At 40.1% G+C, this 24,712-nt stretch overlaps 1 protein-coding gene across 3 annotated transcripts; it reads left to right on the top strand.

Moving 5' to 3' along the window:
• The first annotated feature begins 5,481 nt into the window (after positions 1–5,481).
• LOC111237633 (6-phosphofructo-2-kinase/fructose-2,6-bisphosphatase-like) lies at positions 5,482–24,655 on the top strand. Of its 3 annotated transcripts, none has more exons than XM_022766793.1 (14): positions 5,482–5,621; positions 13,057–13,182; positions 14,677–14,773; positions 14,907–14,973; positions 15,095–15,169; positions 15,268–15,324; positions 16,217–16,338; positions 16,742–16,949; positions 17,038–17,184; positions 18,325–18,429; positions 18,874–19,003; positions 20,051–20,113; positions 20,532–20,596; positions 21,752–24,655. In XM_022766793.1, the coding sequence occupies exons 1-14, from the start codon at positions 5,540–5,542 to the stop codon at positions 21,809–21,811; spliced, it is 1,404 nt and encodes a 467-aa protein (XP_022622514.1). In that variant the 5' UTR covers positions 5,482–5,539; the 3' UTR covers positions 21,812–24,655. The 3 variants fall into 3 exon arrangements, with proteins under 3 accessions (XP_022622514.1, XP_022622513.1, XP_022622515.1); XM_022766792.1 differs by lacking the exon at positions 5,482–5,621 and adding an exon at positions 9,077–9,272; XM_022766794.1 differs by lacking the exons at positions 5,482–5,621; positions 21,752–24,655 and adding exons at positions 9,077–9,272; positions 20,846–20,930.
• The last annotated feature ends 57 nt before the right edge of the window (positions 24,656–24,712 follow it).

Below are 24,712 nucleotides of genomic sequence, written 5' to 3' on the forward strand. Positions count from 1 at the left end.
CTCGGCAGGTGAACTGCAGGACCAGGATGCTACGGTGGCCCTGAGAGCTCAACAAACTGCAGCTTAACTTAACACGTGCAAATAGAAGAAAACATCTTCATCAATTTGACATCACATGCACAGCATTAAGAAAAAAGACAACGTCTTTAAAAATCTTGAAAAACAATTAACAGATATATAGTGACATTTAAAAAAAATAATAATTTCAGTAATTTCCCAAAACAGCTGGACAGTTGTAGTTTTTAATCTCTTACATTACTCAAAGGTAAATGGTGCTTTTGTTTGGGACTATTTTCAGTGGCGGATTAATCCGCATTTGGTGCTCTCATTCGTATCTGTGCAGCAGGACACTGTGTGGGGGATTGAAAACGCAACAGACAGTTTAACAGTTTAATTAACTTAATAGAAATTAGCTTAAATAATTACATTATTTGAATTGGTCGGCTAATAATTGACAAAATGGTAATGCTAGGTTAGCATCAAATATCTGCAATAAGATCTGAATCATGAAGTCGGGATGTAAAAATACACGTCCACTTCAGTTACTTTACCATGGCAACAAACATAGCGTCCCTAGTGTGTCCAGACAAGTTCATCACATTTTAGTGTCCCCTGGAAACTGTTGTTTTGTAATTTACACAGTTTTTTTGCACAACTTGTAGCATGTCCATTTTAAATGCTGCACATGTCGTCACTGATGAAGGTGTTTCTTTTTTTTTTATTTGTTTGTGTTTTGACTGTTTTCAAGCGTTTTCTTTAGTTGCACTGCGTTGAGCTTTCAGGTGGTGATGCTACGCTTGAGGCAGACCACTCCACTCAGTATCAGCCTTTCAAAGCAGAGCTATTGCAACAAGATGTTTTGACGCCATGTTTGAATGCCTGAAAAATCAAGTTGCATTTCTGTCAGAGTGCTGGTTTCGAATGCAGTCTGCCTCAGTATTTAAACACAGAGATGTAAACTCTGCAGAAACATGAGTTTTTATAAGAAAAGCTTTATTGAACAAAATAACTATAATGAAAGCAGTGACACCACGTGTCCTCCGACTGACTCTGTTATCGTGGTCGGTTTAATCCTTCCATACAAATGCAACATCAAAGATCCGGCCAGAAGATGTCGCCATTCTGCTGCTTCACAGGGAACCATGTGTGAGCCGGTGCTTTGGAAAGCTTATCACTACCTTCAGGGCCACCACAGAATGTGTTCACAGAGAGACGCTCCTATGCACACACACACACACACACACACACACACACACATACTGATGCATTCATAAAGTGGAAGCCTATGGAAACCACTTGGAGGGCCGGTCCTCTGTAGCAAAACCCTTTCGGACCCTCTGAGGGAGAGGGGGAGGATGGAGGAGGAGGAGGAGGAGGAGTACAAGAAAAACGTGGGGAGGAGATAGAGTTGACGGAAATAGAGAAACTGACGTATCGTTCTCTGAATGTAAATAGAACCTTGAGATTGTCATTTTTTTTAATTTCCATTGCTTCTTTTATAAAATTATCAAATTGTACGTTTTTTTTATTATCCGTTGCTCTGTTTGATTTTTGTACGGCAGCGCTCCGACGCTGCAGCATTTGTATCATACAATCCCACCCACCATCGTTTCCTCTTAGGTTTTCCTTTCGTGTCGCTTACCGTAGTAGCCCAGAGACATTTAGAGAAGACTAGAGTCCTAGTGAAAAACAACCACCCCTCCCTTCATCGACTTTCTTTATAGCGCTTAGAGATGCAGCAGATAATACTGATTATTAAAACGTCATGTCATAAATGTTAACATTTATACACCTCGCCAAGGCAGAGCTGTTTTAAAGGACGTGTGTGGCGAGATGTCTTCTGCAGCCCTGGATCAACCAATGCTGGAAAATCAATCTAAGTACCTAAGAGGGTTTATTTCGTTGCCTTGGAGCGACAGACGGGCTGCACTGCTGGTGCCGCTCATCGTGGCTCCAGCTATGCCAGACAAACTCAATCTGACAAAATATGTGAAGATGGATTAACCAACCAGGGATTTCTCACATGTTTGGACCCAGAGATAAAGTTTGTTTTTAATGTTTGTGGAGCAGAGAGAAACCCGCGAGACGAGCCTGATGAGCAGAGAGCAGAACCTCTCATGTTGGTGTTGACTTTGTCTTATATTTTTCTTATCGTCAACAAATCCCATGAAAAGACTCAAACTAACAATGTGTTAGTTTGTGTGTCTCTCAACACTTAATGTCTTCCGAACACAAGCCCATTCTTACTGAAGACCTAATTTTCATTTTTTTTAAAAAAGGCTTTCTGTTAAACAAACAGGAGGAAATAGTGGGTTTGTTGGGGACAATTTTTCAGCAGCAGAATAATCCACATTTGGTGCTCTAGTGAATATTTGGAGCAGCAACACGATGTGTGTGGGACTGAGTCAAAATCAGCTACAATGTGTGGCTCATTAGTCACGTTTACATCCACATGTTGAGCAATTTTTGACCAAATCTCCAGAAAAATTGGGAAAAGAAACACAAACTAATGAGCATTTTCATCCACTACAGTTGTTGGCCGCGTAGTTGGTGGAGCTAATTCTCCAGTTGGGTGCCATTAAAGCAGTGCAGAAGAAGAGGGAGCAGCAAGATCACGTAGATCAGGTGCTTAGCAAATTTCCAGCAAATTTCCAAATCAGGATTTTTTTTTTGTACACAAGCTGAAGGTTCAAATGAAAACAGCTGATTGGAAACATTTTATATTTTTTTGGGAAACAATGGAGCTGTATGGCACAGAGGAAGAAAATATCAGGCTTTGGATACACACACAGTACTTGTTCGTGGTAGACATTTGTTGTAGGTTTTTTTTTTTGTCATTACATGGGGTTTGCCGACAATAAGAAAATATAGAAAGATTTGAGAAAACCAAAGTGAACAACCTTGCTAACTGTCTGGGAAGAAAAATATACAGTTTGACATGTTTACAGTTGATAAATCTGGGGCGTGTCCCTTTCATTTTCATGAGTAAACTTACCATCCAACATTAACTAGCAGGATGTTAACCTTTCCTTGCGTCGTATTTTGTGTTGGAGTTGTTCTTTGGTCTCTCAGACAGAAGCTTGAAGATGAAAACAGTCCTGTTTCGTTCATCTATAAATGTAATAATCCACAGTCCAACCTCAACTTGTTGCCTTGTTAAACGTCTCCCAGGCTTCGGCCCGGCTCATCTCCGTCTCTCTGCTCCGACACTGATGCTGACTGTTTGTATGACCCTGTCTGTCCGCCTGTCTCTGTTGCAGCCTTCTTTTATACATATAAACACATTGGGGAAAAAACAACATAAAAACTCGTTAAAAAAAAAAAAAGATAAAAAAAAATTTAGATTTAAATAATAATACTGCTAATGATAACAACAACAGTGCTTTTATCAGTTACGATGGCGTGGTCAGTATTGTCATCAGTAGCGATGATATGATCATTAAATAACAATGAAATCAGTATCACAGGATTTAGCAGGGAGATTACAGTGGTGGTGGGTGGGCAGCTGTGATATGTGTGTGTGTGTGTTGTGTGTGTGTATAAGAGGGAGGGAGGGAGGCTGGGGAGAAGTGGGGTTCCACACACACACACACACACACACACACACACACATACATACAGGAAGGGGGAGGGGCGATGGGGGAGGGATGTACTGCAATATTGAGGTGTGCTGATGTTGTACCTGCTTGTTGCATTGTGCGCTGTTCTGTATCTGACAAACTAACCCCAGACTGTCAACTAATAAATAAACATGGACTACGCATATCCTGAACAGACCTCAGCTGGTGGTTCGTTGCATCTGTGTGTGTGTGTGTGTGTGTGTGTGTGTGTGTGCATGCGTGTGTGTGAGAGACAAATACGACACAAGTCATTATAAAACTGTTTGAACAGTAAACACCCTCTGAAAATTTTGGGTTTGCTGACATCCAGTGGTTTCACCTGCTGCGATGATGTCATGTGCGGTTACAGGTGTAGCAGAAGACACTTCTGACCACACCATCTGTAATGCTGGGTGTGATCAGAGGTGAAACTGGCTTGAAACTATCAACCACAGAAGGCAGCAAAACACTTTAGTGACTCCTTAAACAGACTCATTACTCCCCACAAATTACTAAACTGACTTTTTTGATAAAATTGGTGGGTTGCCCCTTTAAGTTTTGTTTCGTAAACCTGCAGTAACAGATTTTTATGGCCACTTGCGTTCAGCAGAGACCAGGTGAGAATGGGACATTAATTTGCTGTGTCATCACCAACAGCTGCTTATTTACACATCCAGCAGTTATGGAGCAACATGGTGATTTATATGGAGTGGTGTTTGTGTCCAGTATTCCCTCTCTTTTAGCTCTGTGTTTGGTCTCATGTTCACCAGCTGCTCTCCGACTGTGTATGTCTGCTGTTTGCTGCTGAGCAGTTGGTGTACACATACCTCATATTTATTTAAAGGGGCTCTTTCTGCAGCCAAACATGGTTTCTTGGCGGGAGCAGGTGATTGTTGCATGACGAGTTTCAGCCATTGTTGTCTTTATGATACAAGAGGTTATAATAGCAGCTCTATGTCTACAGGGCAGATTGGAGGCTGCAGTGACTCACTTTCAGAAAGTGACAAGATGTGCCAAGGCTGGCTGGTTAGCATGCTAACTTCAGTAGAAAAAAAGACATGATAGAGATAAGAGTTAACATTGGCAACACTGGAGACAGCTTTTGGTGAGTAAATGAATGAAGTTTAATGCTGAACTTAATGTTTCTTCTAGACTGGTAAGTAAACCGCTGTTAATGCTAATGTTAGCTATGTAGCAAAGCTACATATAGCACCTTTAAACTACACAAGAGTAAAGTGTTGATGCATCTGTAATAATAACCCAGATACATTAGGAGAAGGAATACTTATGCATTATGGGAAATATGTTTATTCACATTTTTGCCAACAGTTAAATGAAAAGTTAACTGATACAGTAGATTTTACAGCTGTTTCTCTGATAACAGCTGCCTGCTGTGGCTAAAAACAACATGATGGCAGTGAATCTGTGGCCCGGACAGATAAACAATGAGCTGAAACTCACTAAATCGGAGGGGAGCTGCAGCTTCAGCTGATAGTTCACTGCCTTTCACATATTGATATTATGATAATATCCATTATAGCCGCTTTAATATAAGAGCGAGCAGCATCCCTCGGCTCTCCAGGGGGGAAGAGGCGTGGCGGATGCTGGGAACAATTATTTGTAGACTGTAGGCTAGGTCTTTATTGAGAATGTAAGGAGGGGTTAAACCTGGAGGACCAGTTTCCCTGACGCACACGGAGAGTGTGTGTGTGTGTGTGTGTGTGTGTGTGTGTGTGTGTGTGTGTGTGTGTGTGTGTGTGTGTGAGCGGCCAGCGGACGGAATACTAAACCGGAGGGAGCAGACTGAGGAGGAGGACCAACATTTGGGGACTGTTTGATATCGACCGACCATCACTGCGCTGCCTCCAAAGCAACGGAGGCAGGGACTCACAGTGTGTACATACATGATACACACAGTCCGCCAGGAATAGATTTGGAGGATGAATAGAGCGGCGATTACGCAAGACGGAGCCGAGCCGCAGGGGGGCGCGGGGAGGACGCTCCGGTTCCAGCGGCCGCACGGTGAGTGACAGCGACACACACACACACACACACACACACACACACACACACACACGTGCTTGCGTGCACACAGCTTATGTTATGTTATGTTATCAAACCAGCATATTAGTTATGTAATCGCCTACCACCATGCGCGCGCACACACATCCTTCCTCTTTTTCATTCATTTGTGGAAGTGCAAGCGAATAGAGGCAGTGTGCGCGTGCGCGACCCCGTGACGCAACTGTTGATCGTTCTCATTGATTAATGGGCAGAGCGCGTGGTAGTCATCTCGCTCCCACAAACACTTGAATCGGATGAGCCACATGTGTTCTCACCCACCCACACACACTTCTGTACACACACTCATGCAGCATTATGTAAGTACTGTGGCCTATGAGGGTTTTGGGAGTTGGCCAACATATAGTACAGCATGTGCCGCTGGTGCTTCTCCTCCTGCAGCGTGCACAGCGAGCAGACACGGTACACGGGGGTGTTGGGTGTCCTCCGCTCCGGTGAGTCAGGGGGAAGGAGGAAGTAGGCTCTAATGGTCCGGACCGAGAGGTTGCAGCTAGGACTTGGGGGGAGCAGGGAGGGGGGGGAATTTATTTTGGGGTAGTCCTGTGACGAGGAGCGACCCACGTGGCTTCTGGATCTTCGCCTGAGGAAGCAAATGGAGTCCAAGCAGGACGTGCCTCCGGTACGGCGGCCGCGGCGCGTGCGGTTTGAGAGCACAGGTGAGGTTTGATTCAAGAGCAAATTAATAATCTGCACTCGCACTCACTCACTCTCTCTCTCTCTCTCTCTCTCTCTCACTCGCTCACTCACTCGCTCACTCACACATAAAAACACAAGCTGCACAGAGCTGCTGCTTGACTCAGTCATGAAACTCTGAGTAAAATGTGAACTTTGCCTCTAATAACCAAAGAGATGACAGAGCAGTGGTGGAGGAAGTGCTCACTAATCTCATTTAGTAAAAGTAGTACCACAATTTATTAAATTACTGTCACATGTCCAAGTCAGTAAGGGAAAGCAGCTGAGTACATTTATTAAAACACTGTACTTCTGTACTTAAGGTACATGTGCAACAAAATTAATCTGAGACTCAAGTAGATAGATAGATAGATACTTAATTTATCCCCTAGGGGAAATTCATGTGTCCATTAGCTCATTGTTGAGAATGATAATAATAATAATGATATTCAGTTGATAATAGATAAACAATAATAATTAGATTAGTCCAGTTCCTTTGGCTGAGGTGTTGTATAGCCTGATGGCAGTGGGAACAAAGGATCTCCTGAACCTCTCTGTTCTGCAGCACAGTGAAATGAGATGTTTACTGCACCTGTGGCTGCTTCTCTGTCCTGCCACAATGTTGTTGAGAGGATGGTTGGTATTGTCCAAGATGGCCTCCATGTTACATTGCATGCGTCTCACCACAACAGTTCGTAGTGAGTCCAGACTCCTGCCAAGCACAGACCCAGCCTTTTTTACCAGCTTGTCCAGTCTCTTTGTGTTCATGTCAAGTAGTTCAAGTTAGAAAAATCAAGCAGATATTTTCCAAAGTAGATAAACAGATAAAACTTTTTTTTTTTTTTACACAGGAGGAGTGTGGCTTTTGTTCCCCACCACTTCTATTGCAAACACATTCAGAGGGGTTCTTTCAGTGGTCGGTTTGAGCAGGATGAAAGATTACAGCAAGCAGGATTCACTGTAAACATCAGTGCCTGACTTTTTTAAGACAGACTTGAAAAGATGTGAACTTAGTTGTTGTAGTTGTCGTATTTTACACATTTTTGGTAAATATTGTATTTTACTCTGTCATAGTTATATATATTTACATGATATATGCATATAGACATTCAGCTGCCAGTTTATTAGGTACACCTAGTAAGCACTAACACAGCAATAAGATAAAAACTTATCCTGCAATAAGTCTTTAATATATAATTGGTTAAAAGTAGTAATACAACAGTGTAAAATACCAATGGTGGAATGTAATCAAGTACATTTACTCAAGTAAATTTATTTGCGCATTTCCATGTCACTATACTTCTACTACATCACATTTCAGTGTCGAATTTCATAGTTTTTACTCCACTACATTTATTAGAGAGCTGTAGTAACACAAATTAAGATGTTCATAGAAAACGTGATGAGCTAATGATATGGTATACATAACAGTGTATAAAATAAGTAAACATCTCAACCAGAATCTGAACACTTCCTCCTCTCCTACTGTATTATAATAAAAGTTTCTGCAGTCAAGTAAAATTGCAGAAGTATTTCCATAAAGAATCAAATGTAAAAGTATCCATAAAACCTCCTTATAATATATCTATATATTATATTGCATTGGCATGTAAGCAGGATTTCAGTGTTGTAGCTGGATGAAGCAGTGATTATTTTAACTGTTTATATATGTGTTGGTAGGTTGAAATATGTGTAAATGCATCAGATTTTATAAGATGATTTCAGCAGTGCAAAACAGGTCTTTCAACATAAGGTGCTAAAGGACAACATGGCAGGACCAAACTGTAAAGAGTCGGTGCAAAAATGTAGATGTAAATATTGTAAACAACTTATAATTTCTTAACACTGACCCTTAGAGAAGAGTTGTAACTTAGATAGACCATCTCAATGCCTATATAATGGAAAAGGCAGAACCAAACATTGCAAAATAAAGGACAAAACAACACAGCCAAAATGTAGACTGCAAACACTATAAACAACTGACTATTTCTATACACTTACCCTTGATGAAAAATTATTGTAGCTTTGTAGTAAAGTAGCTTTAAACTGGAGTTGTCATAGAAATAAAAAGTACAATATCTTCCCCTGAAATGTATGAAGTTGCAAAAAATAGGAGTAGTCAAGTGCTTAAATACCTGACATTTGTACATTGTACATTTTGCGTTTAGTACTTGTATACTTTTACTTAACATTTTGAAAGTAGGACATTTAATTGTAGTGGTACAGCACTGGAGTTAATGTGCTTCAACTGGGGACAGGCTAATGATTTTAACAGATGTTGTGTCCTCACGTGTGAAAATCCCTGGTGGCCAAACATGCAACAACCACCAAGAACACACAAGTAAACATCCAGTATTTCTCTAACCCTCACATTCCTACTCACTCCTCTGTGTGTCTCATACACACACACACCCACACACACACACACACACACACACACACACACACACACACACACAACATTATATTAGACGTCATCTGACAAAGTCACAAAAGAGCTGCTCAGTATGGATCTTTCTTGTCACGATACAGCACTTCCTGTATGCTGGGGCAAAGTTTAGAGTTGCACTTGGTGATTGGTGGATGACCTCATTCTGGGCTACACCGGGACAGTTAACGTGACTGACAGGTCACCCGACCAATCAGATACACTCCCATCCACTGCAGTGAGCCAAACAGGTGTGCTGACTGACAAACCACTCAGTCTCCTCCCACACTGACATCGCATGAGAAAGTTCAAAATCTGTTCGCTCCTTATTTCATTCTGTTAAACACACACACATACACACATACACACACACACACACGCTCACCTGGCTGTTGAAACCATGTCAGAAACACAAAGAACCCTCACTCAGAATCCTCTGGAGAAAACGTGGGGGCCATGGATGAAAAGCCGGCTGAGCCAACGCAGAGGCTGTGAGTATTCGCATACACACAACCTGACACACATTCCCACACACATGGACACTACATGGCTTCCTTTCACTACAGCGCAACAGGTTGATACTTGTGCATTAGATGAGGTGTGAAACTGTTTTGTTCGGCTTATTAAACAGTGTGTCTGTGTTTTTGGCTTCAGAGGATTATTCACTATACGCAGAGCTCAGAGTCCCTCTGAGAGAGATCAGAGACCAGAGGGCCGTTCACCCCAAAGGTTCACTGTGACAACATGAGTCCACACTCTTCTCTTCAACTTAATGTGATAATCCCCTGAACCTTCAAGTATTTAAATGTCAGTTGCTGCAACATGATAGTGGATTAACAGTGGTGGTAAAAAAAAAAAAAAAGACCAGAACAACAATGTAAAAATACTTTATGAATACTTTTATAGTTGAATTTCAGAAGTATTATCTGCAAAATGTTCTGCAGTAAAATGTCACCTCTGACTGATGTCTCAGTATTAATGCATCAATGCTTCAGCAGCACTTTACTGCTGTAGCTGCTCCAGATGGAGCTGGTGTTAAATTTAGTCCAGGTGTTCCCAACCTAGGGGTCGTGGCCCTCCAAGGGGTCATCAGATGAATCTGAGGGGTCGTGAGATGATAAATTCAACTTTATTATTGTCAAGACTTTTTAATCTTTTTGTTATTGTGAAATAGTCTATTGTTGTTATTTGAACAACTGAAGCCATGTGAGAAGTTTAGAGGGGAAATGTCTCTGTGGTTTAGCTGCCAACAGCTCATCAACTCACCTGGATCATGACACTGATTTTTTTCTAAGGTTGGGAACCACTGGTTTAATCTTTAACAATATTTTGTATTTTCTGAACGTATAATATGCTTTTTAATGTGAAATCTTAATCTGAAAATGAACTATAGCTGTGAGATAAATGTAGTGAAGTAAAGAGTACTATATCTCCCATTTGAATGTAGTGGAGAAGAAATATTAAGTGGCATGAAATGGAAACATTCAAGTAAAGTAGACTTACCTCAAACCTGCAGTTAATTATTTTCCACCACCGATTATTTTCTCGATTAATTGTTTGTAGATACTGAATGGGGAGTCAGAAACTTTTTATAACTGAGTCAGAGCTAAACACACAGACATGAAACACATTGATACAATTCATTGTGATGTACACTTCCTGAGGATGTCATTATCTGTGACCATGCATCCACTAATCAAGCAGAAAGAAAAGATACTTTAGAACTTCCCTGAGACATTACACATTTTTAAGTTTTCCTCAGGTTCACAGTGATTCAGTGATAGTTGTCTGTATTGATAATGTATTGTATATTGTATTGGATACATTGCAAACAGGAACTGCTAATAGCTAATTCAGGGTACTTTTAATGGTGCCAATTTGCCAAAATGTAAACAAACATAGGCTCAAAGCTTTGGGCTCAAAGAGAATGACAGTACCTACCAGTAACTGACCTAACAACGTCACATTTGATTAACTTTTACAGGGTCTTTCTCTCCTGATGGTGTTGTTTTTTGTCCGTCATTGTGTTGGTTCCCAAATAGGCCTGTGTTGGTGTTAACATATTTCTATCAGATTAGCAAAAACATTTTCATCTTCCTCCGTTTTCACACAAAAGTGAAATTTCACGCTGAGCTGATTTAAAAAGTTAACAGTAAAACAGGTGGGTGTATCCACATCTGTCCACAGACAAGTTTAAAAAAAAAAAAAAAAAAAAACCTGCAGTCCAAATGGGACTTTACACAATTAATAGATTATCAAACTGGTAGCAGATTATTTATTAGTAAATACGTTTGAGCTGTAGATTCCTCTTATATTGATGAAAGCTCAAACATTTGCAGGTTTAAACATCAGAAAATGGTTGTTTTTTCATGGGAAGCTGAGACATTGTTTGATTGACGTGATGTGTGGGAGATGCAGCGTCACAAAGCTGATGATCAGTGGTGCAAAGCTATTACTATGCAATGTGCAATGACTGTGTCACTGCAGTTAAATCTCCACGCCTGTTTTACAAAATAAGCTCGATTTTATAAACAACAGAGCTGCAGCTTATCACTATTGTCATTGTTGATTCTTATTCCTTTTTTCATGCTTGTTTTGTCCAAGCATCAACCTCCAGGGCTGAAAAATGAAGCCAACACGGAAGTGCTAAAAAGTGCAGTTCCTCTAATGACCACTAGACTCTGGCTCCAAAAGTGAGTCCATCCCCATAGACTCCCATGTTAAATTGTCAGAATTTACAGCAGAATATTTACAGTCTGGTACAAAAACAGTTTTAGTCTCTATTTCCTTCGTCATGACAACTGTAAGGGAGGTGAATTTTTGTGTAACTCACCTGTTTACATTTTATTGAGGATTGAAGTAATTAATAATTGAGGGCATGGCCTCTTTGAGCAACAGGTTGGCGAGTGTTTGCTCATCACAAACCGTCATTCAAGTCTTAGCTCCACACATGCCCCAACTCTCTGCATGTATTTTGATTAGTTGGGCGGAGTCAGGCACTGCCAAGTTGGCGACTATGGAGCTTCAAAACCACAGAAACCTACAAGTGATATCACTGAAGCTACTTCCATCTTTATTTACAGTCTATGGTTTTGTCCAACCAAAAACCCAGAGATTTTCTGTTTCCAGACTAATATGACCAAAAAGCACATTGGAGAAGCTGGAACCAGAGACTGTTTTGGCTTTTTTGCTTGAAAAAATTACTGAAATGGTTAATTAATTATCAAAATATACATACATTATATGCATACATACATTTTATGTATGTATATTTTTTAGTGATATGTAACACAGTTAAAAGAACACAGCTGTGGAAGGCTGTTTTTTGAATAGTTAAATTTTTCTATCATGTAAAGTTAATTTTGACTGTTGTTTCATTCATGGACAACAGGTATTATTTGTAAGTTTTGCTATTGCTACATAGCTAGTGTTAGCATTAACAGCTGTTTACTTACCAGTCTAGAAGAAACGTTCATGCCTTTACTCACCAGTAGTTGTCTCCAACGGGTGGAAAGCAACGCAAAGTTTAGCACTTGTCTCTATCACGTTTTATTCTTCTATTGAAATTAGCACACTAACCAGCTTGCCCCGGCCCATCTCGTCACTTTCCGATAGCCTCCAATCTGCCCTGAAGACGTAGCGCTGCTCAGAGGGCGTATTATAACCTTTTGTCATGTAAATGCAACAATGGCCAATGCTCTTGTGCATCAGTCACCATCAACTGCTCCCGACAAGAAACCATATTTGGCGGCAGAGAAATCATACAAAGCCCCTTTTAAAGGATTAGTTGACATATGGGGGAATACGTTTATTTGCTTTCTTGCAAAGAGTTAAACAAGCACTTAGCTTAACATAAGGACAGGAATGGATATGCTTTCCAGCTCCTCTAAAGCTGACTAATTATCATGTTGTATCTCGTTTGTTTAATCTGTACAAAAACCAACATGTTTGTGGTTTTACAGCAAGTTAGTCGAGAAATGGTTCAGCACATGAGCCCCTGTAACCTCTTACTGTGTCACCTTTGGACAGAGCTTGGCTATCTGTTTCCCATTGTTTCCAGTCTTTATGCTAAGCTAACCAGCTGCTAGCTGCTCAGAAAGGAAATAAGCGTTTTGAATGGTGTACAACACCACTCCTTCTCATGCCTGTGGTTTTCAGCCAGTCTCCCTTAATTTGCACTTCTCTGCAGACTTTTGTATTATCCATTATAATCAACATGTCTTCATGTGCAGCGTTGGAAATTTAACACTCTGTGTGCTTGTGTTTGTGTTTCAGCGTCAGTGCCCCAGTTCACCAACTCCCCGACCATGATAGTGATGGTGGGACTCCCGGCACGAGGGAAAACCTACATTTCTAAAAAGCTCACCAGATACCTGAACTGGATCGGGGTTACAACCAAAGGTATCACCTGACCATACAGGGTTTCACTGGGACTCAAGCTCTCTGCTCTAAACCCTGTGATCATACTAAAAAAAAAAGTTTCACTGTAAAGTGAAAGTAATCTTTACATTTTTATATTTTGTTTTACACTATATGTATAGTGAGTATAAACAGTAAGAGAAAAACTTGGGTGTTGCTTTCCATTACACCCTAAGATGTTCCTGTTACTTTGCCCACCCTGTACGTGTGGAGCATTATCTGTTAAATTGTATAAATATAAATACAAATACAGATGAAAGTGCTCCAGATACTGGCTTCACAACTTCTCGTGTTCTCTCCCTAACAAACTAAAACTGAAACACAAAACTGTGAATGTGTAGCTTAATTCGTGTAAATTATGTTGGTGGTCTTCTCATCAGGTCTACAAAATTAGAGCCACACTGATAGTGATATATCCCTCTTCAGCCAATGTGATATGTGCTCATTAGTATGTGTTGTTTTACAGCGCCTCTGGTACATGTATTGTTTGCCAGCATAAGCGGCATGCGTTGTGTTTGGAATGGAGTGGAAACTATACCCAGCTGACATGAACCGGTTTTGTGGCATACCGGTTTTTAAGTGGGAACACTTCTCTACTTGGGCGTAACATTTTTTTGTTGACTGACAGTTGTGAGTCAAATTACTGACGATGGGCAAGTTCTAACATGAACAGTGGAAGAAATATTGTCACCATAGAGCTCCTGTAGATCTTATTCCTAATGACAAAGGAAGAAGAGATTTGTGTGCAAAACAAGCTGCTAGTCAACAGCTCAGTGCAGGAGGCAGCTGATTGGATTAATTTAGAGAAGCTGAGCAAAAAGTGAAAGTTTTTCTTAAATGAATCCAGAAATTCGCAAACAAAAAAGGGTTATTGAGAAGGTTTATACAAACATCTGTGGTCCCCAGAGGATGAATCTTAATGACTTTGGTGAGCTTCTGATCTTTCCTCTTGCCCCACCATGACGTTGACATGTGGGGGTTTGACTGAAACGTCAATACATGAAATTTGGTTCAGACATTCACAGTCCCCTCAGGATGAATTGTTACAACTTGGAGACCAATTATCATCTACCGTAATCTGTGATTTAAATTTGTTTGATAAAATTAATCACATTCCCATCAGCCTCGGCTGTGCTTTGGATTTAGCCCTAATAGGTGAATGTTAGCATGCTAACATGCTAAACGAAGATAGTTTAGTATGTTAATATGGTAAATATGTCAGACTTTAACTACTAAACATCAGCATGTTGGCTCTGTCATTGTGAACATGTTAGCACAATGATGTTAGCATTCACAGAACTGCTAGCATAGCTGTAAGCTGTCTTGTTAGCTGTTAGCTGATGTTTTGTATAAGCTCAAAAGCTGTGCGCATTAGCTACATCTAGATATGGAAATAACACAAGTTTCCTGTAGTTTAATGATCTCACTGCGGTTGTAGTAGAGGTGCCTGCAGCATAATTTCTCTCTTTTTAACAGTGTTCAATGTCGGGCAGTACAGGAGAGATGCCACACGCTCCTACAACAGCTTCGAGTTCTTCAGACCCGACAACTCGGAGGCCATGAAGATACGCAAGTATGAACTTTCAGCTTCAACTGTGTGAGACTGTACATGTCTCCTCTCCTCGTAGTACAAACTGTACATAAAAATATGGTTGAAACCGATAAAAATTGCATTATTAAAGTGTTTTTTCTATTTCTGTGCACAGGGCCTGTGCCGTCGCTGCACTGAAAGATGTGTGTGATTACTTCAACAGAGAGCAGGGTCAGGTCGTGGTAAGTGCAATCTAACATTATAGTTGTATTCCTTAATATTGTTATACTAATAAAGTACCAAATGAGAAAAAAAAAGTTAAATTCATTATTTAGAGAATATCTGTTGTCTCTGTTCTTGAAGGTTTTTGATGCCACCAACACAACCCCAGAGCGGAGAGAGGTCATCCTTGGCTTTGCCAAAGAAAACGGTTACAAGGTTTGTTCTTTTTCTTTTTCTGCTACAAGAGAAAAACTTTATTTAAATTTCATCCAAATTCTGCTAGAATTTGTCTTTCTCTGTTCCCACCTGTTCAGGTTTTCTTTGTGGAGTCAATATGTGATGATCCAGAGATCATCGCTGAGAATATTAAAGTAAGTTTGTGTGTGTGTGTGTGTGTGTGTGTGTGTGTGTGTGTGTGTGTGTGTGTGTGTGTGTGTGTGTGTGTGTGTGTGTGTGTGTGTGTGCGCAGCAAGTTGTGCTTCCAGAATCACAGTGAGAGCTGTGCTTCGAGCCAAGAGCTGTTTTTTGAGCCAAGACCCAGAGTGTTTATTTGTTATTGGTGGAACAGACTAAGCAGGCCCTGGTCAGAGCACCGGTCACACACGACCAGGTCTCTTGTGTGTCTTGGCAGTTTTTGCATATGGAGAACAATTCTTCTGTTGGTTTCAGGCTTTACTTTCTCTTCCTTTTTTTTTTATTTTCAGTTCATTTTAGCTCAATGTGGTTCAGTTCACTTAGATTATACTCTGTGTGTGTGTGTGTGTGTGTGTGTGTGTGTGTGTGTGAGTGTGAGTGTGAGTGTGTGTGAGTGTGAAGTTAAAGGGACTGAATAACAAGTGTGTTTCAGCTGGGTTCATCACTTTTTAGTGTCCCCTGGAAACGCTTTGGTTGTTGTCTGTGTTACTTGCTGTATTTGCTTGCATTGTGAGTAATTGCTGCACGTGTTGTCAATTTAATGATGTTTTCTTTGTTTTCTCACAAAATTTGTTTGTGTTATATCTGTTAGCATGTGTTTTCTTAAGTTGCAGTGTGTTGCGCTCTGAGGGCCACCGTAGTTAACAGTAAATTTGAGCAGTTCAGAGGATTTGCTTAGTCCAACACATAACACTAGTGAACGCAAACCTGACCGCTTACAGCAAGAAATTTTTAAAGTGTGAATATGAAAATGTTGCATGAAGCCCATTGTGTGTGATGCTAGGCCCCAGATGTGGACATGCACTGCAGCTTTATGTCCCCTCACACTCTCTTCTTTTCTTACAACAGCAAGTGAAGCTGAGCAGTCCGGACTATGCAGACTGTGACAAAGAGGAGGCTGTGACCGACTTCCTGAAGAGGATCGAATGTTACAAGTTGACATACGTCCCACTGGATGACAACAATGACAGGTGACAGCATCTGTGATGTCGAACTCAGCCCAGTCTTTCTGTTTACACCCTTAATGCAGTTAGCTGGTTATTTCTGGTTTTCATCGCGGTGTGGAGGTTGGGGTGGTGGGTCTACATGTAGTGCGTCTGACTGTCAGGTAATGGACTGTGTCTCATCAAAGATCTAAATACTCACCTTATTAACTGTAATTGAGATTGTTCCCTAACCTAATAGTATTATTCACTTTCTTGCTGAGGGCTAAATGAGAAGATCGATGTCACTTTCATGTCTGTCTACTCGTTAGAGGTGCTGGAATCTGTTAATTACCAGTACCTCGGTGGACTCAGACATATTGATTGAAGATGACGGTACTGTGCCCCTCACCATGTACCGCTGCTCTGTCCTCCTCTTGTCTTTATGCAGGAACTTGTCTTACATCAAGATCTTCAACGTGGGCAGCAGATACCTGGTGAACAGGGTCCAGGACCACATTCAGAGCAGGATAGTCTACTACCTCATGAACATCCACGTCACCCCGAGATCCATCTACCTGTGTCGCCACGGAGAGAGCGAACTCAACCTCGTGGGTCGTATCGGCGGAGACTCCGGGCTGTCAACTCGCGGGGCAAAGGTCAGAAGACTATGGTGTGTGTGTGTGTGTGTGTGGACTGCATATATTACAGATCTGGTCTCTATACTAATACTTATATCCTCCCCAGTTTGCCAGTGCACTGGGTACGTATATGCGTGGGCAGTGTATCAGTGACCTCAAGGTGTGGACGAGCCACATGAAGAGGACCATCCAGACTGCAGAGGCTCTGGGGGTCCAGTATGAACAGTGGAAGGCCCTCAATGAGATAGATGCTGTGAGTGTGTGTTAATGTGTGTTAATGAGTGTGTGTGTGTGTGTGTGTGTGTGTGTGTGTGTGTGTGTGTGTGTGTGTGTGTGTGTGTGTGTATGTGTGTGTGTGAGGGTGTGTGTGTGTGTGTGTGAGTGTGTGTGTGTGTGTGTGTGTGTGTGTGTGTGTGTGTGTGTGTGTGTGTGTGTGCGCGTTCACAGCATTTTCATATGGTATGGACACATAAAAACACATAACATCTCTCTGTCTATAACATGTGATCTGCTGTCATTTTATAGATGTGTAGGAGAGAGCGGGGTGATTTGAGCCTGTGGGGAAGTTGAACCAACATCTAGGGGACCATAGACAAAATTGGTCATGTGACCTCACACTTTTAAGGGAGGCATCAATTTTACTCACCCTGTGATGAAAAGTGGCCATGGAAGAAGTGATAAGCCCTTTTAAGTTCACAAAACTGTTTTTAGCAGTCCCAAATATTTTTTTTCATGTTCAAGGAGTTTTGTTATTCTCGTTTTTGAACAGTTGGTCAAGTTTGAAAAAATCTCACACGTGTTAGCTTTAGGAGGTTACAATATGAGGCTGTACTGTTGTACTGACATTATCTCTAAACTACTGGATGACATGTTTTTGAAAATGGCAGGGATGGGGTAATTTGAGCGAAAAGGTCTCGGGGAAGTTGAGCGAGTGGTGCTGATAATGGAAAGCCCATCGTCACATTCAAAGAGAACAGAAGTTGATATTCCCCTGCATTTAATTTGTCATGCTTTGATAAGGCAGGTGAAAGTTTTCAGTTTTACCTCAGCATAGTCAATGGTATTTTTACCTGCATGTGGCACAACGTATCCTCTCCTGAGACTCAGCTTACCTCACATGGGGGACAGGTTGAGCCAAGAGCCCCCTTTTTTTGGGATATTATTTTATTTTATATATTATATATTTTTGTCATATTTTGAAACCTGCTTATTTTATATGCAAAGTTATTATTCCTAGGGATGCACCCCACATCCTTAAATATATGCCCATATTTTAGTTGGAGACTTTACTGTGATGCCCTCACTTTAAAGTCACCCTGCTCTCCCCTACATGTGAGACAGTGATGTCGGATAAAGACAGTTTGTTTTAGATCCTGTGTGTTTGCTGCATCAGGGGGTTTGCGAAGAGATGACATATGAGGAGATTCAGGAGCATTTCCCAGAGGAGTTTGCACTGAGGGACCAAGACAAGTATCGCTACCGCTACCCTAAAGGAGAGGTGAGTGTCAACAAGGCAACTACATGAAACTTTGGTTGTGGATTTTTGTTACCTACCGCTGACAGAGCTGCTAGATTGATGGAGACATTTCAGACTTGGTATTTGGGTTCAAATCACTAGCATGGTTATTTCAAACTTTTATCTCTATGACAATTAATTAGCAATTACTTTGGCACTAATCACTCTCTCTCTTTTTTTTTTTTGAGCCAAGCTCTCTAGTCTAAAGGGTGGAGGGAAATGTAGTATCTATTAATTCCGCTCTATTTTCTATTTGCAACTAACGATTATTATCATTATTTCATTATTCGTTGATTTAGTTTATCTATTTATGATTTAATTGATAAGATAATTGTGACATAAAACAAATCTTCACATATGAGGATGGTGAACCAGAGACTTTAACCTTCTGCATCTCTGTGGTGATGTCCCATGTCTGTGCACCAGTCGTACGAGGACCTGGTCCAGCGTCTGGAGCCGGTCATCATGGAGCTGGAGAGGCAGGAGAACGTTTTAGTCATCTGTCACCAGGCTGTCATGAGATGTCTGCTGGCCTACTTCCTGGACAAGAGTGCTAGTGAGGAAAAATACATTTCTTTACAATAACACACCAACACATGCAGTAGAATCCAACCTTTTTCATGCCGACCTCCAAAACGGAGAGAGGCCAGAGGGCCAGCTCAAAGTCAGGTTTACAGATCACTTAAGCATCAGTTGACACGTGAAATTCAGATTGAATAAAACAATACAAATTATGTTTTTTTTCCCAACATTTTCTCGAAGGGTAAAGCTGATATTCTGTAGTTTTTATTTTACTTGTCAAATCCAATGAAAAGACTAAAACCAACACACATTAATAAAGCACCTTGCACCTTTGCACTGGGTGACGTGTTCCTTCATTACTGTGAAACACACTGTAGTTTATTTAGACTCGGTCTGACACACACAGTGCTGCTGCTCCAAACACTCACTGGAGCAGCAAATGTGGATTAATCCGCCCCAACAAATGCTCTATTTCCTCCTGTTTGAGTATGATTTGTTAAAAACTACAGTGACCAGCTGTTTTAGGAAATTACTGAGCCCTTTAAAATAAATAAAACTATATATATATTTATATATATGAACTTTTTCATCAACAGTAGGGACTAGTGGGCTCATTGAGAGGCAGGCTAACACATTGCTAGTGTTTGTCTTTTCTTTGGATTTTTTTGACAATAACAATAATATAGAAAATAACCAAACTAATTGTTTTACTGAATGTCCTCTGTTAGTGAACACTGTCTTATTAATGAGCCCAAGAACCAAGACTAATGAAGAAATGTTTAATTTGTAATGGATTGTCAGTTTGAAAGTACCAAATGGTAGTATTTTTTTTATGTCTACATTTTTTTCAAGATGGATCTATGTTTTATTGTTTTTAGTTATCAATTTAGTTTTTAATTTTCACTATTGTTTATTTGAGAATAAATCATATTCAACTAAAAAAACTGAGGCTCCTGCACACAAATCAAAATAGCCACACCTTCTTTATAATTAATCATTAAGGAATTTCTTAAGAGTCTGACCCATTTCATATTGTGATTAAACAAATTGACATTTCTTTTCTCTCTCCGTTGTGTGTCAGATGAGCTTCCCTACCTGAAGTGTCCTCTCCACACCGTCCTGAAACTCACCCCCGTCGCCTATGGTCAGTCTCATTTATCTTTTGACACAATGGCAGCCTCCTGTGTAGGCTTCTTCCTTTTGATTTCCTCATCTTACCCTCAGACTGTGCCCCTTTTTGGTCAGTCAGTCAGTCGGTCGGTCGGTCCACCACTTTGGTCCAGACTGAATTACGTCAACTATTGGATGGATTACATTGAAATTTTAGTCAGAAATTCATGTTCTCTTCAGGATGACTTTTATTTTAGTCATCCCTTAAATTTAAGTCTTGCACAGTCATCAGGTCAAGTTTTTAATTTGTCCAATTATTTGGTTTATGATCAAATACCTGCAAAACTAATGAGCCCATCAGCCCCAACTGTCACCATCATGAGCGTGTTCACAAAGCGACCAGTGTGGCTATAGACTCTTCACCTCCTCCGCTGTTTATCTGTTTCTCTCAGGTTGTAAAGTGGAGTCTGTCTTCCTCAACATTGAAGCTGTCAACACACACAGAGACAAGCCAGTGGTAAATCTTTTTTTTTTTTTTTTTTCATCTTCTGAGAGTTTTCTGAGACATGAGTCGTGTCCGCAGAGCGTCCTGTCAGGCTGCGTTACGCTCCATAAGTCACAGGGTTAGGGCAGCGTTCACGTGGCCTGAAATCAAAACCCAGGGCAAACAGGGAAAGATTGGAAAGTAGCTCAGCTAAATTGACCCCCACCCAAAGTATTATCATTATAAATTGTGTGACACAAGTCTTTTCTGTTATACTTTCAGAGTGAGCAATAACACACCTTCACCAACCCGAACTCCACCTGCTGCAACCGAGAGTTTGTGAAAACTAGACAGCAACTGAGCAGAGATGTCAAAACAAAAATTTGATAAAAGTCATGAATAAATGGTTGAAACATTGAACTACTCCAAGCTGTGATCGTCAAAAAATGTCCACAGAGTTGTCCTTTTGTTTCACATTAGAAATCAGTGATTCGCTGACAGAGCTCAGCGAAGGGGCTGGGAGTTGAGGGTCCTGCTATCCATTGTTTCGATTTTTTCTTTGATAACTTATGATCCAGGCGTTAAGGAGGATTTAACTGGCAGCCGAATTATACACAGAGATGTCCTGCTCTCCATAACTAACAGAACAAAACCTGATAGAAACACTGAGTAAAGCAGGTTCACCTTTAAAAATGAGTGATTCACTGACACAGTTCAGCAGACACAGGATGTCTCGGAGCTGAGCTGTTTAACATTTGCTCAGCTTTTTTTATCTGATAACTTAAGATCCAGACGTCTGATGACTAAAATCCTTCATCTGGTTAAAATGCAGAGTTGAAAACAAACAAGTATAAAAGGTGCAGCATGCAAATAGAGGATATGACGTCATTGAGGGGCAAACAAATGACATATTAAAATCACAGATTTCTCTGGTTTGAGAATTGATGGAAACATTTGGGATGATGTAAGAACATAACTCAACAAAATATAAAGGTCCAGTCATTTTTAGATATTTTAATGTGGAAAAGTTACATTTTACATAATTTTGAATCAAGTTTAAACCATAAAAAGTGGGTGTGGGGGAGGCAAAAATATGATAGACAAACATACAGCACAGTCCGTAATGGCACACTGTTGCAGAACAAAGTTTTCCAGACACATTCATGACTGAGTTTGTCTCTTTCTCAGAACGTGGACGTGGACAGAGAACCAGCAGAAGCATTAGAGACGGTACCAGACCACATCTAGAGGAGGAAACTGAACAAAACCAGGGAGCTGGTTTTGTTTCCATCCACCGTGACGGAAAGTGGCCTTTTGTTTGTTTTTTTTTAATTTAAGTAATCATAGCAATCGTTGTTGTGGTCATTGTTGTGAAGTGAAAAACTCAACAATGAAAGTGCAGCATTTCTCCTGTGGCAGCCTACTTCCGTTGTAAATGCACTTTATAATGCAGGGCTCAGGCCAAATGTCAGTGATATGAAGAGAAAGCGTCTGGCTAGCAGCCAGTTAGCTTAGCTTACTTTAGCTTAAAGATTTGAAATGGGGAAACAGGTAGTCTTGCTCTGTTCAAAGGTAATAAAATTTGCCTACCATGACATCATAAAGCTCAACAATCAACACGTTGGTTAGTTTGTTTAACCCATCAGAAATTAACAGATTACACTAGTTGCCTGCTATAACCTGCCAGGTAAGGGTCAGGTGTATGACAGGGGTAGCTGAACTTTGGCTACTACTTGCCACTAATGTTTGATATATTTAACTTGCATAGACTAGACTGGCTGTGAGTATTTTTATGCTAAAACAGATATTTAAAATGTATATTTGAAAAGTACAACAGCATTGACACGTTTCCTCTTCATTATCTCGTTTTTCCATATTTAAACAAAATTTCCCTGCTTCCAGTCTTTACGCTAAGCTAAGTGGCTGCTGTCTATAGCTTCATATTTAGCGCAGAGGTATCAATCTTCTCGTCTGACTCTTGGCAAGAAAACAAACATGAAAGGCTAATTCCCCTGAATATCAACCTGTTCCTCAAACTTGAACTGACCTGTAGGTTTGAGTCACTGTGTATCGTGTTTTCTTTGCATTCGAGTACTCAAATGGTTTTTGGGTGGATTGGTTTTGGTCGCTGTCACAGTGCTGCTTTGGTATCAACCTTGCCTTGACAGAAACAGGGCCATGCAAACCACAATTCCCACAGTCCTTTGAGAGTGAAACTAGAGGAGACATTTGGCACTTTAACTGCCTGACACCATGATGTGCCTCACGTAACTAAAATATACATGATTACTCTATGCACCATACATACACACACACATACACACACACTGGAGGTGCAGCGTGAGTACTGTTGTGTGTTTTTAATAGACGAAAGAAACATGATGGGATCTGGTGCAATATTAATAACTGTGGTGCAGCATGTCAGTGTTTTTTAAATATGAAAATATTTCAAAGATGGCTGGCTGATTGCGAAACCTTGGTGAAATACATTGACCGTGTTCATGGTCTGGGGTCTGTGTCACGAAGCAAGTTTGACTTAGTCTGGCTCTCTTCGGTTTTCAATGATTCTGGATAATCATGGTATCATGAAGCTGGTTATGAACTAGCTCTGGGTTTATTGGTCCAGCTCTGAAAGAGGTGGTGGTGGTGTTACTTCAGAACCATGACTGCAATATTTAAGCTCACATGAGATAAGTAAAGTAGAATAAGAAGCCATAGAAATAGTAGAAATGATTATCAAAACAATTAATGAATACAAAGCTATAAACTGCAGTAATTATATCGAACTTTTTAAATATGGTTGGACTGTTAAACATGTGCACTTTAAATATAAAGAAATTATTTTTAAAAACTCATTACTGTAAATCATGTTATTTTAAATGCTTTTGTTTTTATTTCATAATGGAATTTTTTCTTATTAAATAAATGTTGGTTTCTATATTTTTTCCATTTTGATTATTTACTGTTCAATTAGCAAATTATCATAAATATATATATATATATACCTGAATATTGAACTTTCATATAATGGACATATTTTGGTGCCATTATGAATACTAAAAATAACTAAAGTAAGAAAATAATACTAATGTCTGATATGTTCAATTTATTGACCTAATTTGAAACTTTGAGTAATTAATATGCATCTATAATAGTCATCTGAGCGGTTGGTGGTTTTTTTAAATTTCAGTTTTTAAATTCACAGTAAACATGTTTTGTGTAAAAAACATTTCTTCTATCCCTTATGTAATTATCATGGAAGGCAAATTAGTCTAAACTCGTTTTTTTCATCGATTTGAGGACCCAGAAGGATTTTCCAGTTATCTGAGTGGTCATGAGTCTGTTTAGCAGTGCAGCATAGGTTAACATGGTGACACACCCCACTTCAAAGTGAGCCAGCTTCATGAAACTAAAAAACCTGCGTTAAGCCCAAAGATAGCTGGATAACCCGCTAATCTGTCTTCATGATACAGGCCCCTGTTTTGTGCATTAGTAGTAAGTTTTACAGTTTGTTTGTTTCACCTGGGGGAGCAATAGAAGATACAATTTCCTCAGGGGATCCTTATTTTGAAAAAAAAAAAAACAACAAAAAAAACTACAAAAAAACAGGATGCCAGCACATGACAGTGTAAATAAATGCATGTACCCATTTCCAGATAATGTGACAAGTTAAACTCATCAATCATTTATCGAGTCGTCCCTTTAAAAACACATGTTCAGTTCTTGCTGTCAGTGGTAGCAAGTCTAGTGTCAAGGCAGTAAATTTGTGCTTTTTGTTTGGTCAAATCAAACTATATCTACGGTCTCATCTTCGTCGCGCTGCTGTTCTCTTGTCTATGTAAACGTGCATTTGTGCCGTGTGTCCTGAACTCTGTAATATGTAGCAACTGGGGTGTCAAAGTGATACTTCAACACTACTGTCTTCTTGTCCAACAGCAGTGAGAGTATGTGAGAGAAATGAATGAAAAGACAGTGTCAATCAGTGCAAATCATTGATGTTGAATCTGTTATAAAAGATGATTTTATTTTCTGAACTTGAACAAATAATTATTACCTTAAAGTCGAGGCAATAAAATGAAAATGGATACCTGATGAATTGTCTTTGTGATATGAAATGTTATTAATCTGAGGCTTAAAGACCAAATAATG

The sequence above is a fragment of the Seriola dumerili genome, unplaced genomic scaffold, assembly GCF_002260705.1.
Source record: "Seriola dumerili isolate Sdu_G_001 unplaced genomic scaffold, Sdu_1.0 BDQW01001051.1, whole genome shotgun sequence".
Lineage (NCBI taxonomy): Eukaryota > Metazoa > Chordata > Actinopteri > Carangiformes > Carangidae > Seriola > Seriola dumerili.